This window comes from Solanum stenotomum, chromosome 1 (genome assembly GCF_019186545.1).
Source record: "Solanum stenotomum isolate F172 chromosome 1, ASM1918654v1, whole genome shotgun sequence".
Classification (NCBI taxonomy): Eukaryota; Viridiplantae; Streptophyta; class Magnoliopsida; order Solanales; family Solanaceae; genus Solanum; species Solanum stenotomum.
This window is the reverse complement of record NC_064282.1, coordinates 85,889,479-85,904,906: the sequence shown is the minus strand read 5'-3', so window position 1 is coordinate 85,904,906 and position 15,428 is coordinate 85,889,479. Positions and strand designations below refer to the sequence as shown.

At 31.4% G+C, this 15,428-nt stretch overlaps 1 protein-coding gene and 1 long non-coding RNA gene across 2 annotated transcripts in view; one reads left to right on the top strand and one right to left on the bottom strand.

Annotated features, from left to right (window-relative positions):
• LOC125864666 (uncharacterized) overlaps positions 1-15,428 on the bottom strand; it is a 173,168-nt gene that overhangs the window by 138,916 nt on the left and 18,824 nt on the right. The gene's annotated exons all lie outside the window — the stretch shown is intronic.
• Positions 10,059-14,182, top strand: LOC125863993 (uncharacterized). Its single transcript, XM_049543951.1, has 4 exons — positions 10,059-10,175; positions 11,698-12,143; positions 12,841-13,444; positions 13,572-14,182. Exons 1-4 carry the CDS (start codon positions 10,098-10,100, stop codon positions 14,031-14,033), a joined length of 1,590 nt encoding a protein of 529 aa, XP_049399908.1. The 5' UTR covers positions 10,059-10,097; the 3' UTR covers positions 14,034-14,182.

Below are 15,428 nucleotides of genomic sequence, written 5' to 3'. Positions count from 1 at the left end.
GTTAGCATACCAGTACATGGTATCCGATCCAATACTTATGTCGGAACGTGGCAACCGATCCAAGTTAGTGTGTCGAAACGCAACACCCGATCCATTCAACTAGTCACAATTACAATTACAATCATAAAGTACATTCTCATAATCATACAATCAAGTTATGATTTATGTCATTCATCATTCATCAATCCTTATTTACAATTAGTGTGATCAATAATGCAACATTCGCATACATACATGTATTATAATGAAGCAAGAACAAACATATATCACACAACATGAAATCACAACCATCACCTACCTCAAACAAAGCTTGAATCCCCTAAGAAACTTGATTCTTCCCTTTCCGGATTCTTTCCGCTTGTTCTTGGTCTACAAACAATCATAATAAAGTGAGGATCAATAAACAACACCTAATTACCCAGATTATAGTAATAATATCAGTCCTAGGTCAAACCCTTGATCCCCATACCCAGATTAGGGCCTTTTCCATCATAATTCTCAGATCAAAACCCTCCCCACCTATTAGATTACGACTTATGGATAAAAAAATGGATTCGGGGAATTAAAACCCTACATTTAGCCTTAAGAATGGTGGGAAACTATTAAGAATAACATGGGGTTCGTCTCTTTACTCTCAAGAACGAAAATTGCACAATAAAGACGTTTTGAAGTTTATTTCCGACTTAAATCGTGAGTGTCCCGTCACAGCGGTACCACCCCGTTACAGCGTCCTCGCCCCGGTGGCACAAATTCCTGCCGTAGTGTCTTGCATAGAACAATGAGCTAATTGAATAATTCCAATACCCCCATTTCACAACTCACCTTCAACCAACGACACTCAAAAACTACCCGTTCACGCTAATATTAGTTTCAGGAGTTCTACTCACCCGAATTCAATTCTGTAAAGTCGTACGGTTTCCTTAACGTCTTAACTATCTATCATGTGATCAAAATCATAATTAAATCACCCAATTGTTACCAGATTTCCCTAGACCTTACTGACTCCGATATCGTCCAAATCTGGACTAAGTTTGGAAATTCCAAGTTACTATGAAAAAATTTTCTGGCCCAAAATTTTTTCCGTTGACTTTTCTATAATGATGGAGATAGGTCGTTACGTATTGTTATTAATAATAACAATAATTTGCTCCTTTTTTTTTATTAAAAAATTATTCCCAAAAAACAAAAAAAGGTTTGTACATTTTATTTTGCTTTAATTATTAGTTCTATATAGTGTAGTCATACAAAAATTTTATTTGTTAGGAAATGAAGTGGAATGGCATATGGCCCCTTTTCAACAATATATCAAATTTGTTATTTTTATTATTTATTGTAAGATTGTATGTAAATGTAATAAGACTTCAAACTACTAATCATTCTACTATGGACAAGAAAGAAGCTTTGTATGTAATTTAAACCTAGCCCCCACTCTTTCATTTCCCTTTCTCTATGGCTACTTGAATAGCAGTCATGGCTGCTTCGCCCTCTCCCTAGCCTCTAGCTGTGGGAGAGACAAACGTCAACCTTAATACAAAAACACCTTATGCATCGATCCTTAAACCACAACAAACGACCCAAAACCTGTTAAAAACCGTACAAAATCCCATTGAGTTTATTCATGGAGAACCCACTGTGAGATTTACAATGGTTGAAAAAGAGCAGTTTTCTAGGGAAGAAGGTTTACATCAAGCCGTGATTATCAAATTTGCTTATGAAAAACCGGTGTTATCGGAGTTGCGAAAGCTTTTGCCAAAGCAATTTGATGTTAAAGGAAATTGTAATATTGGACAACTTGATTTTTGTCACCTTTTGATTAGGTTTGATTTATATGAGGACTTTGTACAAGTTCTATCAAATTCTTATTGATATTTTAAGTTTGATGGTGAAGAGTATTTCTTCAGAATTTTTCTGTGGACGCCATCATTCAACCCTAAAGAGGAAACACCTAAAGCATGGTATGGATTTCATTGCTAGAGTTACCTACAGATCTCTTTGCGAGGCGGTCCTTATTATCGATTGCGACAGCGGCAGAAAAGCCTATTGCGGTGGATAAAGTAACACAAGATCGAACCAGGCCAAGTACTGCTAGGGTTAAGATAATCCTAAACTTATTAGATAAGCATCCAAATCGTGTAAGACTATAGTTTTTAGAGAAAGAATCAGGTAAAATTATTGAACATTATCAAAAAATTGTCTATGATAATCTTTCACTGTTTTGCACTCATTGTAAACATCAAGGACATGAAAAAAATAAATGTCGCTTGTTGATGAGGAAAACAGTGTCTCAAGGTGATCGATTAAGTGATGAAGTTGGGCGAGATTTTGCACTTATGCAGCCTGATTCCGAGGCTAACAATACAGAACAATTAAAGGAGAGATGCATGTGATTTTTTGAATAATAAGAGAGCTGGGCAAAAAGATATTGAAAAACCGGTAGGTGATCAAAATATTGGGCAACAATTAGCTGAAAAAGTTAATTTGAACAAGGATAATTCTTTGGTTATTTATGCGGGGGTAACAGGTGGAAATCAAATAGCCAAACCTACTAAAATTAGAACTTCAGAACTAAATGTATCTGTTGTAGTGACAACAGAGAATCAAATTCATGTTCCCAGTAGAGAGATGGTACAACACCAAATGGATGTTTCGGGTGGCTGCAATAATCAACAAGGTGTGGCTATTGGTGATATAGTTGATCATGTTGGAGTTAAAGAGCACAATAGTGAAACAATTGCAAAAGCTTTGGTCACAGCATCGCTAGGCGATTCTGGGCAGCAACTAAATGACAATGATGTTGGAATCAAAGCGTTACTGATGCGAGACTTAATATTGAAATTACCGCAACTTCAAAACCTATTGACTTGCAAAATGAAAATTCCAATAGAGAAGAGAATGCATCTGGAAAATTGGACTGTGATTGCACACAAAAAATCAGTTGATAGTCGTATTGGTTCCTCGACAAGTTGAAGTAATTCTTCAAGTCAGGAAAAAGGTGCAACTGAGTGCGTTGATCCTAATTTAACTTTACCAACTCAAAATGTGTTTGAACCATTGTTGGCTACTAGAAAAATTCAACTAGAGCATTGTATAGAGAAAGGTATGCCATCTCTCTCATGCTAAATCGACAAATGATTTGATTATCTCTATGGAAAAACAAGGAGAGATAAGTGTTTCTAGGTGGGCTGATATGGTTGATGAAGAAGAACAAGTTTCACCTCCTCATTTGAATAGCAAATTAAGCCCAGAGGATCCAATATTTGTGCCTAGAAGTGTGATTGGAAAGAAGAATGAATTAGGAGCCTTAGCATCAGGAATTAGCCAATGTATTGATTTGAGAGAGGAATTCTTTGAAGAGGATAAAGAAGATAATACTTTAGATATATGTTTTGATAAAGTGGCTAGGGATGAGGATCTTTCACCTAGGCAACAAAGAAGTGGAAGCAACAAAAACAAAAAAAAGACACATAGAAGACAACATAGTTGGGATGGTAAAGTGACTGAGGAATTTGTTCCAAGGCACCTACATATGCGACTGGCAAAACAGAATCATATGACAGTTTCAACAACTTCGACAAGATCCAATAAGTCCAAGAAGAAGTGATGAACTATCAAGTGTTATTTGACGGGTATGAAGAAGAAGACAAGAGGAAAATACTTCAGGTTACTCTAGATGTGCAAACTATCTTTTTTAGTTCATACATATATAAAAAGAAGTTTGAGGTTGATAACTCAACCTTCTTCTTGACGTATATATTTTTGCATTATTTAAGTATCTTCATTTGTCATATCACCATAGAGTGTATAATCAACTCTGTGATGATCATAGTATACTTAGTTTTCTCTAGCTTTTATTTTCTTCATGCTTGTTAATTAGTAGATGTTTGTTACCTCATTAGGATTGGTAAGGTAAGGTCTAGTCCCCCCTTGCATGTACTTATTCACGTTGAAGATTTTATCTTATTATTAATAAAAGACCGCTAGACGCCCTGTCTAGTGGTATAAATTTATTTATTTATTTTAAATAAAAAAAATATAATTGTAATAAAAATTTAAACGTAATTGTTTTTTTTTTAACATAAATGCCCTATTATAAATTTTAGAAATATATTTATTGCAAGATTGTACATTGTAATGTGAATTTAAACTAATAATTTTATCTTTAATAGGGTAAATGTTCTATTATAAATTCTAGAAATAATTATATTAATTTCATATTGAATTTGATAATTCTTACATATTTGAAGAATATGTTTTCACTAGCTATATACCAAATTTTGTTCCTATTTTTATTTGTTGCAGGCTTGTATATAATAATACTGTGAATTGAAATGCAATAATTTTATCTTTTCTGGGATAAATGTCTTATTATAATCTTAGAAATAATTATGTTAATTTCATATTGAATTTTGATTGTTCTTTCATTATATTTATTAAATAAAAAGATCAATATAATTTTATACATTCTTCAAAAACAGATGACATATCTAGAAAAAGTGGATATTTCTTTCATTTCAAAATAAACAATATATAATACAAAAGTTAAACAAAAGAAGGGTGATATGACACATTTCTTTAATAGAAATTCATTTATCGGTTTTTGTTTTCTTATTAGAGATTCATCTTCATCCTCATAACTTCCAACTGTTAATTATTAATTAATAATATATATAATTCACATGAAATTACTTAATTACCATAAACCAACCAACTAATTACATTAATAAATTAAATATTTTCTTGAAAAGAGTCAATCCACGTACACAGCTAACCTCTCCCCATAAGCTGGTTCATATCTTTGCAACAACTCCTAAAGTAAATTTAAAAGTTGTTCCTTAAGCCAATTTAAATTTTTTAAAATTAATCGTTGATAATTTATCCTTAATTCTTCTTGATATTCTATTTTTCAATCCTATATGTAAGGTGTGTTCTTATTCATATTTTTCGGATATGCTTCCATATGTATAATCTTATTTTTAAAGACTTATTCTTACAACTTGCAAGGAGCTGACTTAATTTTGCTTATAATAATTTTTTTGGGGTCTCTCTCTTTCTTTCTCTCTCTGTCTCTCTCTATATATAGTAAATCATGGAAAAACATTTTATTATAATTATTATTTTTCTATAAAATTATAATATTAATTAATATTTATTTATATATTATAATTTTTTAAGGACCGCACTAAGTGCGGACAAATACACTAGTTTATTATAAGATACATCAAATAACTACCATTCTGTCACTCATTATTATTAGATAGACTCTTCCTAATTGCTAGCACTCAATTTTAAAATAAGAAAGGGTTGCTTAGCCGGTAAATACTCTCTACTTTCAATCTTAATTATAATTAAGTTATGAGTTCGAATTATCAAAACATCCAAAAAAGTGAAAGGTCCTAAAGGAAAGGTGAACATAAATAAAATAATACTCAATTTGAAGTTTTAGCAAGAGTTGTACTAACTACTTTTTTGAATAAATCTTGAAGTAATTTCTCTTCATAGTTTGTACTCTTTTTTAAACGGTGGATTTCTCATCTCCTTCGATTAATGTTGGTTTGATTGAACATATGCAACAAGTTTATGTTTCTTTTGGTATATTTCCTTTTATTGTTTCTAATTAATAATCTTTTGAAGTTTACTTTCTTAATCACCGCATGACATTTTATTATGTTAATCCTTACAACACATTAGATGGATAAATAACAGTTAAAATTTTAAGAATTAAATATGAGATAGATCTTATCCGTATTAATGAATTTTATTCTCCATCATCTCATTTTATGATCTTTGCAACATTGTTGCCACTTGTGCTTCTCATGCCTAATAGTTGTAAAATTTCTTTTTTTTTATTGATGGTGTATATATATATAACATAAATGTAAATACATATAATATCAGTGATCTTGTTAATTTTTTGTATAAATAAATAAAGTTTATCAAAATAATAAAATAAAATAAATTAAATTCCCCACTTTTTAAATAAGAAAAGTAGCAACTTATATCAATGTTAAAGATAGTTGATCAACTGACTGATTTGTCACTCAAGAAAGCTAGAACGTTTCTTCTCACAAATGAGTAGAGATGATTTTTGGAAAAAAGTATATTATATTTAATTAGTGAATTTAATTGGGAAAAACAACATATTATATTTAATTAGTGAATGTAACTATTTTAATTAGTGAATTTAATTGGAAAATAACCAGCATCTTCTTTATTCAAACTTCTTCCTTTGCTAGGAGTAGAGAGTAGTTAAAAAAGTATCACTTCATTTGAAAATGGTTTCAATATGGATCAATTCATATTATCAATCATAATATGATTTGAATATTAATTGGTTATTTAATTATTTAAAAATGGGTCAAATAAATCAATTCATATTGTCTATCATATAATATAGATAATCCATGAGTATCACCAATTGCAATCCCTTTAAGATATGTAAGGGTGTAGGGTCCTCACTTCAAAGTATACGTATTACGAGTGTGTTCGAAAAAAAATATTTTTTTCTATTTTCTCATTTTTAGTTGATTTAAATGTTTTAAAAAATATTTTTCAAATAGACTCATTTTTCTCTAATTTAAGAAAATAAATCCCATAGGTAAATAAGGAAAAAGAATTTCAAAACTTTTCTAAAATAAAAATAAAATTCAAGAAAAACTTGAGACATATTTTCCTTCATACCAAACAAGATATGTAAGGGTGTAGGGTCCTCACTTCAAAGTATACGCATTACGAGTGTGTTCGAAAAAAAATATTTTTTTCTATTTTCTCATTTTTAGTTGATTTAAATATTTTAAAAAATATTTTTCAAATCGACTCATTTTTCTCTAATTTAAGAAAATAAATCCCATAGGTAAATAAGGAAAAAGAGTTTCAAAACTTTTCTAAAATAAAAATAAAATTCAAGAAAAACTTGAGACATATTTTCCTTCATACCAAACACACCTAAAAGTAGAAAATAATTCGTTAATTAAAAAAAAAAGTAAAAGTAGAAAAAAATGAGATATTCTTTTTTTGTAATATGAAAGTATTTATTTCTTTACATATAAGAAAACAATAGATAATATATATAATGTGGATATCCATATTACTCATTGACTTTATTATTTTTATTTATATCAAATCTGAATCGAATCGTATATTTTATCTATTTTCATCTAACTCATCAAATCAATTAAATGTCAAGCCTACTTATGAAGAGAAAAGTCGTTGAATTATTGCATAATGAAGGAAGGTGGACATTGTTGATTACTTATGAAGAGAAAAGGCCTACTGATTTGACCTGCTCGCCTCCCACCCCTACTTGAGCGTGATTTTGCACCCTTCGTAGTGTAGGAAAAGTTGCTGTGAGTACTAATCAAAGTTAATTCCACTCTAAATAATTATTAATAGTGTCTATCATCTTTTCCTTTTTGAAATAAGTTGTTTTTTTGTTATATTTTATGCATTTTCATTTAATTGAATACGAAGTTAAAAAAGTAAAAATACTTTAAAAAATGTTAAATTTTATAATTTTTTGTCAAAAATATGTATAATTATCATAATGCTTTTTAAATTTTATGGTCTTAAATGTGTGATCACATCAGATACTATGATTAAAAAAATTACTAAATATAAAAATGACAATTCTTTTCTAAACGAACTAAAAAGAAAGTAAAATATACAAAATTATAATAGAAAGGTATTACTTTTGAAATAATATTATCAATTCTAATAGTCCAAAATTTGCCAAACAAGCTATTACTTCAATAAGAAGACTTTTAGGGATGCCAAACAAATGTAGATCTATTCATAGCCAGTATCATAATTAATACTCCTTATGCCCAATAATGTTTGTCTATTATTGATTTTATCCATTTCTTAAAAAATTATAAATAAGAGGATAATTTTACTATATCATCTTTTAGATATAATAAATACAATGTCTTGAAAAATATAATAAGGAAATGACTATAATTAATGATAAGGATAAAGTAGGAACTAAGTGTAAAACTATCCATTGATTTCATAAAGTAGAAACTAAGTGAAACTATCCATTGATTTCAAAAAATAGACAAGTATTGTTGAACATCCAAAATAATATAGTGGACGGAGGGACTATATATATAGTAAAGCTATCTTATATGATATTATGCATAGAAATTAGGGATGCCAAACAAATGTAGTGCAATTTTAATACTCCCTCCGTTCTTATTTATTGTATCATTTTAGGTTTCACACTACATAAGAAACTAAGTAAGCTTACCATTATATCCTTATTTAATATTCCCTTGAAGTCGTGTTTTCAATAAATGAACATGAATTAATTTACTTTGATTAACTAATTTGACCAATGAACATGAATTAATTACTTAATTTTTCTATGTCAAGGATGATAGCTTTCAAAGGGTAAAATAGGAAGAATATGTCATTTATTCATTGATTTTGTGAAATGACAAATATTAATGACCATTTATTTTTAGTAAGAACGACATATAAATAGAAACGGAGAAAGTATATTTTTAGCCACTATATAGAGTGATAAANCTATAAGTTGCAATTTTTTGCATATCAATATGATGAAAATATACATCGTAAAATATTGGTCAAAGTTCTTATTGTTTGACTCTAAAAAAGGAAACCATGACAATTAATTGTGGACGGAGGGAGTATTAATGACCATCTATTTTTAGTAAGAACAACATATAAATAGAAACGGAGAAAGTATATTTTTAGCCACTATATAGAGTGATAAAACTATGATAGATGCATAGAAAATAGGAAGCAAAATTAAATGGCAATAGAGTTTAACCATAATTATTTAAATGTACGTATATTATCGTTATTGACCCATAATTAATGTTGCGTACTGCTTTTATTGTGTTATTATGAAAATAATTTGTACTTGATCGATCTTTTCAGTAAGTCTTTTATCAAATATATTTTTGATAACCAAGTCTTTTATCAAATATTATAAATATCCAAAAGGAATTATATTCAGAAGTAACGTAGGGATCCAAAATAAGTTATTCTTATTACCAAGTTTTTTTCAACCGCAATATCATTCACAATTTCAAAGTCTTTTTTTAATAATTATATTCTCTTCACTCCAAAACACTTGTGATGTTTGTTTTTAGACCGTCAAATTATATATACTTTGACCAATACTTTGAGATACTTTTTTTTGTCATATTAATATGAGAAAAATTGTGATGCATAGTTTATAAATCAATCTTTCAATTTTAATATATTAAATTAATTTAATTTAATTTAACTCTGAAAATTAATTGATTTGACTCTTAAAAATTAAAATGTACCAATTATTTTAGGATGAAAAATGTAAATATTTTGTAGTTTCTACTTCCTATACTATGTTTTTGGAAAATATATATTTTTTTAAAAAATAACATATATACATACTATTATTAGAAAATGCCCCCTAAAACTTGGGGACCTATAGTGGCATTAGACCTCACCATCCAGCCGCCCCAACAAATTTCTTGGAAACTGTCCCTTGGAATTTTTGGGCTTTCAATTTATGTACTTCGTAACAAATTATTTTTTCGCACAGGAAAAAAACAAAAATATTTAAAAGGTGAAACATGTGATTTACACTATAATAAAGACAAATTATAACGGCTATATATATATATATATACTTTAACAAAAAGCATTAAAAAGTTTTATCGACATTTATTAATTTTCATTGGATCCACTTTAGGGATATTTACCAAGAGTACTAATTGCCTTTAAAAAATAATTTTTAGCGATAATTAAATTATTACCATTGATTAAATGTGACTAAAGATTATTTTTAATGTCATAGAATTCGTTATAATACTTTATACTTCCCAATAATTTTTAATTTTAATTTGTTGTAACTGTCTCACTTGATAGACACACATCTCAATCTCCTTGGTGTAAAAAAGATCTTGCATTTGAAACAAAAAAATCAAATAAAAGTTTATTTGCATATACATCATTTTCTAAACTACTAGTATAGTACCCCAAATAAGACAAAAACTCACACACTAAACAAAGGTAAAAGGAAAATCATATAAGCCTATAAATACTTGCATGTATTCCTTTAAAATATTGACCATTTTCCTATTATAAAGCATATGGCTTCAACTCATAGAAAACTTGTTTCCTTTATGATAATCACATTTTGCCTTGTTATAGATCATACATCTGCCGAAGTAAGTACTCTTTTTAGTTTCAATTTGTACGACATACTTTTTTTTTTTGGTTTGTTCGAAAAAAGCAAATTTAAATTATTTTGTATTTGAAAATAATTTAACTTTGATTCCAGATTTCCGATGACAATGTACCACAAAAAAGCATATATTTATGATTAGGGCTGCGTGTCGATCGATTTGGTTCGATTTTGAAGTTTATCGGTTTGACTTATTGGTTATTGGTTTGTAGAGATGCTAAACCCTTATAGAACCATTAAGATATTGACTTATCGGTTTTTGCTCGTTATCGGTTTAACCGTTAAAATTTGACACAAAAAAAATATTGAAAATCACTTAGAAACAAGGTGACAAACCAAATTAAATAAACCATGCACATGAGTTTACAAGTTACATCTTTGCTCAAAAGCAAACACTTTTACATTGTAGAATAACCAAGTGTTTGAGACATAAAAAAAAAAGAGTAGGAAACTCTAAAAAAAAAAAAAAAGTCAAGGACTTTATATATAATTATCTAATTTACTATCAGGTTATCGGTTAACCCGTTAAGAAAAAACCTCAAAGAGTTAAGAAACGATAACCTGATAACAAAAAAAATCAATACTGTTATCAAAACCACTAAACCAATAACCCAAATACTGTTTAAACCAATAACTTTTTTTTCGGTTCGAGTTATCGATTTCTATTCGGTTCGATTACATTAGGAGTAGAGGTATAGAATGTTGCTTACAGATTCAGATGAATTCAATGACTTTTGCTTAAATATGATTAGGAACGAAGATACTCAGAACAAAGTGGGAGTGGTCTTTGTGGTGGATAGGATGAGAGAAGTGAGATTGAGATAGTTCAGACATGTGAAAAAAATATGCCTCAATGAAAAAGTGAAAGGTTGGATGTGGGGGTTAGAGGAGAGATAGATGTGGGCCAAAGATGCACTGGGGAGGTGATTACACAAGACATGATAGTCCTTAACTTACCAAGTATATGACCTTAGATAGGAGAGTTTGAAGGTCAGGGATTAACATAGAAGGTTAGTGTACAATTTAGTTTCCCTTACTATTATATTACTATTCTTCTATTATCTCTCGACATTTTTTATTATGACTTGTTGTCTTTTTTGCTTCGGTATCATGTTATTGTTGTTGTAGCTATTCTTTGTCTAGTATTTTCAACATGACTTCATCATTAATGTATTTCTTTTTCAAACATTCTTTGAATTGTTTTACTTGAGCCTAATGTCTTTCAGAAACAACCTCCCTATCTTCACAGGGCAGCAATAAGGTCTGCATAGACACCACTCTTTCCAGACCCCACTTATGGGATTACACTGTAAATGTTGTTCGTTGTTGTGTTGTACAAATATTTAATCGTTAATCCAGTAACAAAGATGAGCTGTGAGTATGGTGACAATTCAGAACCCATAAACTTCAAATTCTAACTCTACCTCCGCATAAATTGGAATAGAGGGACTAGAAACTAAATCATTTGTTCACTAACTTTTTGCATATTTGACTTGAATATACAGTGGTTGAATCATGGTGGTGACATAACAAACAGAAGGTCAGCTCCTGGAGAAATTTTGATCAGCCCAAGAACTATAAACAGGTTGAAATTAAAGTGGAAATTCCTACCCGGATTCGACATTACAGCAACCCCAGCAGTTGCAAATGGAGTAGTTTACTTCCCATCATGGAATGGAAATCTGTATGCAGTGAATTCACTAACTGGAGGACTCATATGGCAACAAAATCTTACAAGGCTCACTGGGCTGCCCATACCCCCAGGAAGAACTGTGAATCTGACAGTGTCAAGAGCAACACCAGTTGTGGTTAATGATCTTTTACTTGTGGGGATTTATGGACCTGCTGTTGTGATTGCAGTAACAAGGTTAACAGGTGCACTTGTTTGGTCCACTCAGCTTGATCCAAGGCCTCTGGCTCTTATCACTCAATCAGGAACAGTTCACTTGGGGTTAGTTTTGTGTCCTTCGATATCTATTACTATCGGTTTGTTTTCTGTACTTTGGTTATCGTATATTTTGTTGAAGTTGTTGTTGTGTAATCTTGAGTCTAGAGTCTATCAGAAACAACCTATCTACGTTTGAGATAGGGGTAAGGTTTGTGTTCGCTCTATCCCAGACCCTACTTTGTGGGACTATGGTGGATATGTTGTTGTAGTTGGCTTATTGCTTTATGAATTGATTTCAAGGAAGCATAGATATTACTCTCCCCCAGCCCCAATTTATGGAATGATGTTTGACTGGGCACAAAATTCAATCTTTATGTTCAAATTCCTAGCTTCGCCACAACATAAATAATAAATTTTAATAGTAGTGCGAAAAAATTTAAACATAAAGAACAAATTGAAATTAGCTATAGACACCTTTGCTAATCCAATCTAAATTGTTTGTAGCTAATAATTTTTTGATAATCCATCATTTTAGCGAGGGATATGTTGTTTACATTAAGAATGAACTTTAATGTCTTAGTTTTGTTGCTCAGACTCTTCAAACCAATCACTAGGTGTATCAGATCTTCTAAAACTATGCATCTTTAGAGGATCTGACATAAGTGCAGTAACATTATTGAAGGGTTCGAGCAACATGACATATTAAGCCTAATTAAGTCATGTGCTAGGACACTAAACTTGTCCACAACTTTCTTGACAGTGGATATTATGTGGGAGTATCATCAGTGGAGAATACGGTACCATCAGCTGCACAATGCTGCATATTTAGAGGCAGCCTAGTAAAACTAAATGTTAGAACTGGTGCAATTATATGGCAAACCTATACACTTCCAGACAATGGCGGGCGCCTCGGAGGCTATTCCGGTGCAGCAATATGGGGAAGCAGCCCAGCTATTGACATAGTCAGAGGACATGTCTATGTAGGAACTGGAAATCTTTACTCAGCTCCACCAGAAGTGCTGAAATGCCAAGCAGCACAAAACAGAACAACGCCACCAGCTGTTCCTGATCAATGTATTGGTAAAGATATTCATTTTGATTCAATTCTTGCACTGGATTTGTATTCTGGACAAATTGCGTGGGCTACACAGCTTGGTGGCTACGACGTTTTCACTTTCGCATGTTTGGTTCCTAATAATCCTGATTGCCCACCGGGGCCTAACGTGGATGCTGATTTTGGAGAGGCGCCTATGATGCTAACCATATTTTCAAATGGAAGATTTCGCGATGTTGTGGTGGCTGTGCAGAAAAGTGGCTTTGCTTGGGCGCTTGATCGCAACAACGGAAATATTGTTTGGTTTAAGGTAAAGTTTTACAACTAGAAAGTTCATCTTTAAGTACTCTTCACATCATATCAATTAGTATTTTCATTTGTTAACATAAGAAATAAAGTAAATAGCTTGCTATAACTGATTAATTTGTGTGATGTAGAAAGCAGGACCGGGGGGTGCGGAGGGAGGAGGAATATGGGGTGCAGCCACAGATGGACGGCGAGTTTACACTAACATAGCGAATGGAAACAGACTTCCTTTCACCCTGGCACCTTCAACTCAAACAACAACAGCTGGTGGATGGGTGGCAATGAATGCAAACACAGGACAAATCCTATGGACCACTGCAAATCCTAGCAACGAAACGTCCCCTGGGCCGGTCACCATAGTTAATGGAGTTCTCTTTGCAGGATCAGTGGCACCTAATGGACCTCTCTATGCCATGGATGCCAGTAATGGAAAAATCTTATGGACATTTAACACTGGTGCTACTATCTATGGGGGTGCATCAATTAGCTATGGTTGTGTCTTTATTGGCCATGGATATTCCGTTGGTCTAGCTAAGTTGTTCCATCCAACTTGGACCACTGGGACTTCACTCTTTGCCTTTTGCATTGTGTGAAATTAATAGATATTTATAAATTAATGTATTTTCTCTTTCTGATAATAGTTGTGATGATACTAATAAGTTTCCCTACCTAATGATCATGCTTCACGTTACATTACTTGGAATAAAAGCATCAACTTAAAGAAATGGAATATACTAGCTTATTTAACTATCAACATAGCATATGTTATAACTCATTTTAGTTATCAAGGTGTCACAACCCAAAATCCAAGATCACGATGGAACCTACGCCTACCACGTCGGTATGTAATCCAGTCCCTCAAACACAAATAAAATATCAAGGAAATAATCAGAAGTAATAAAATAGCGGAATTTATGCCGGCATTCGCAAATTGATGTTGGCATATATTTGGAGCTGGACATTCCACCCATTCCTATTCCAGCATATCATATGGCTCCACCAGAGTTGACGGAAACTAAGGAGCAACTTCAAGATTTGCTAAGCAAGGGATTTATTAGATCAATCGTCTACCCTTGGGGTGTTCCAGTGTTGTTTGTGAAGAAAAATGATAGCACTATGACAATGTGCATTGATTATCGATAGTTGAATAAGTTGACTATCAAGAACAAGTATCTTGTACCATGTGTTGATGATTTTTTATTAGCTTCAAGGTGTTTCTGTGTTTTAGAAGATTGATTTGTGGGGTTATCATCAGTTGAAGATTAGGGTTGAGGATTGCCCTAAGACAACTTTCAAGACCGGTTATGGTCATTATGAGTTTCTGGTCATGTCCTTAGGGTTGACAAATACACTAACAATATTTTTGGAGTCGATGAATGGTGTATTCAGACACTACTTGGATTATTTTGTCACTGTATTTAATTTGTTAGGGTTTTACCATGATTTTCTTACCTTATTTGAAATTTATTTTTTTTCCTTAAAGAAAAGTTAAAGTATTACCATAAATACTTGAACTTTTTCTGAAAGGAAAATATAATTTTCTTCTATATTTGGTTTATTATTTCCTTAGAGGAAAAGTTTGGAGATCTATAAATTGAAGATCCCTATTCGGATATCATAACACAATATGATCCACAATGTAGCCGTTTAACAATCTTGTTTATGGGGAGATTTAATCTCTCTACAGTTTTAATATTTTTCTTTATATAAGTTTTCATATAATAATATTAGTTTTTAGTATACGTATTTGTCATCTAATTTATCGTCATATAATTTGAAAATTATAAGCTTTCGCATGACGCCCTAATCACCTTCAGAACCCAACAATATTTACTTCTGACATTCTGATTTATTCTCATAGAAAGCAGGATCATGAGAGGCATTTGAGGAGTCACTTCAGAATCTAAAGTATGAGGAGTTATATACCAAATTCTCTAAGTGCGAGTTCTGATTTATTTATGTGGCATTCATGGGTCCTATGATGACTA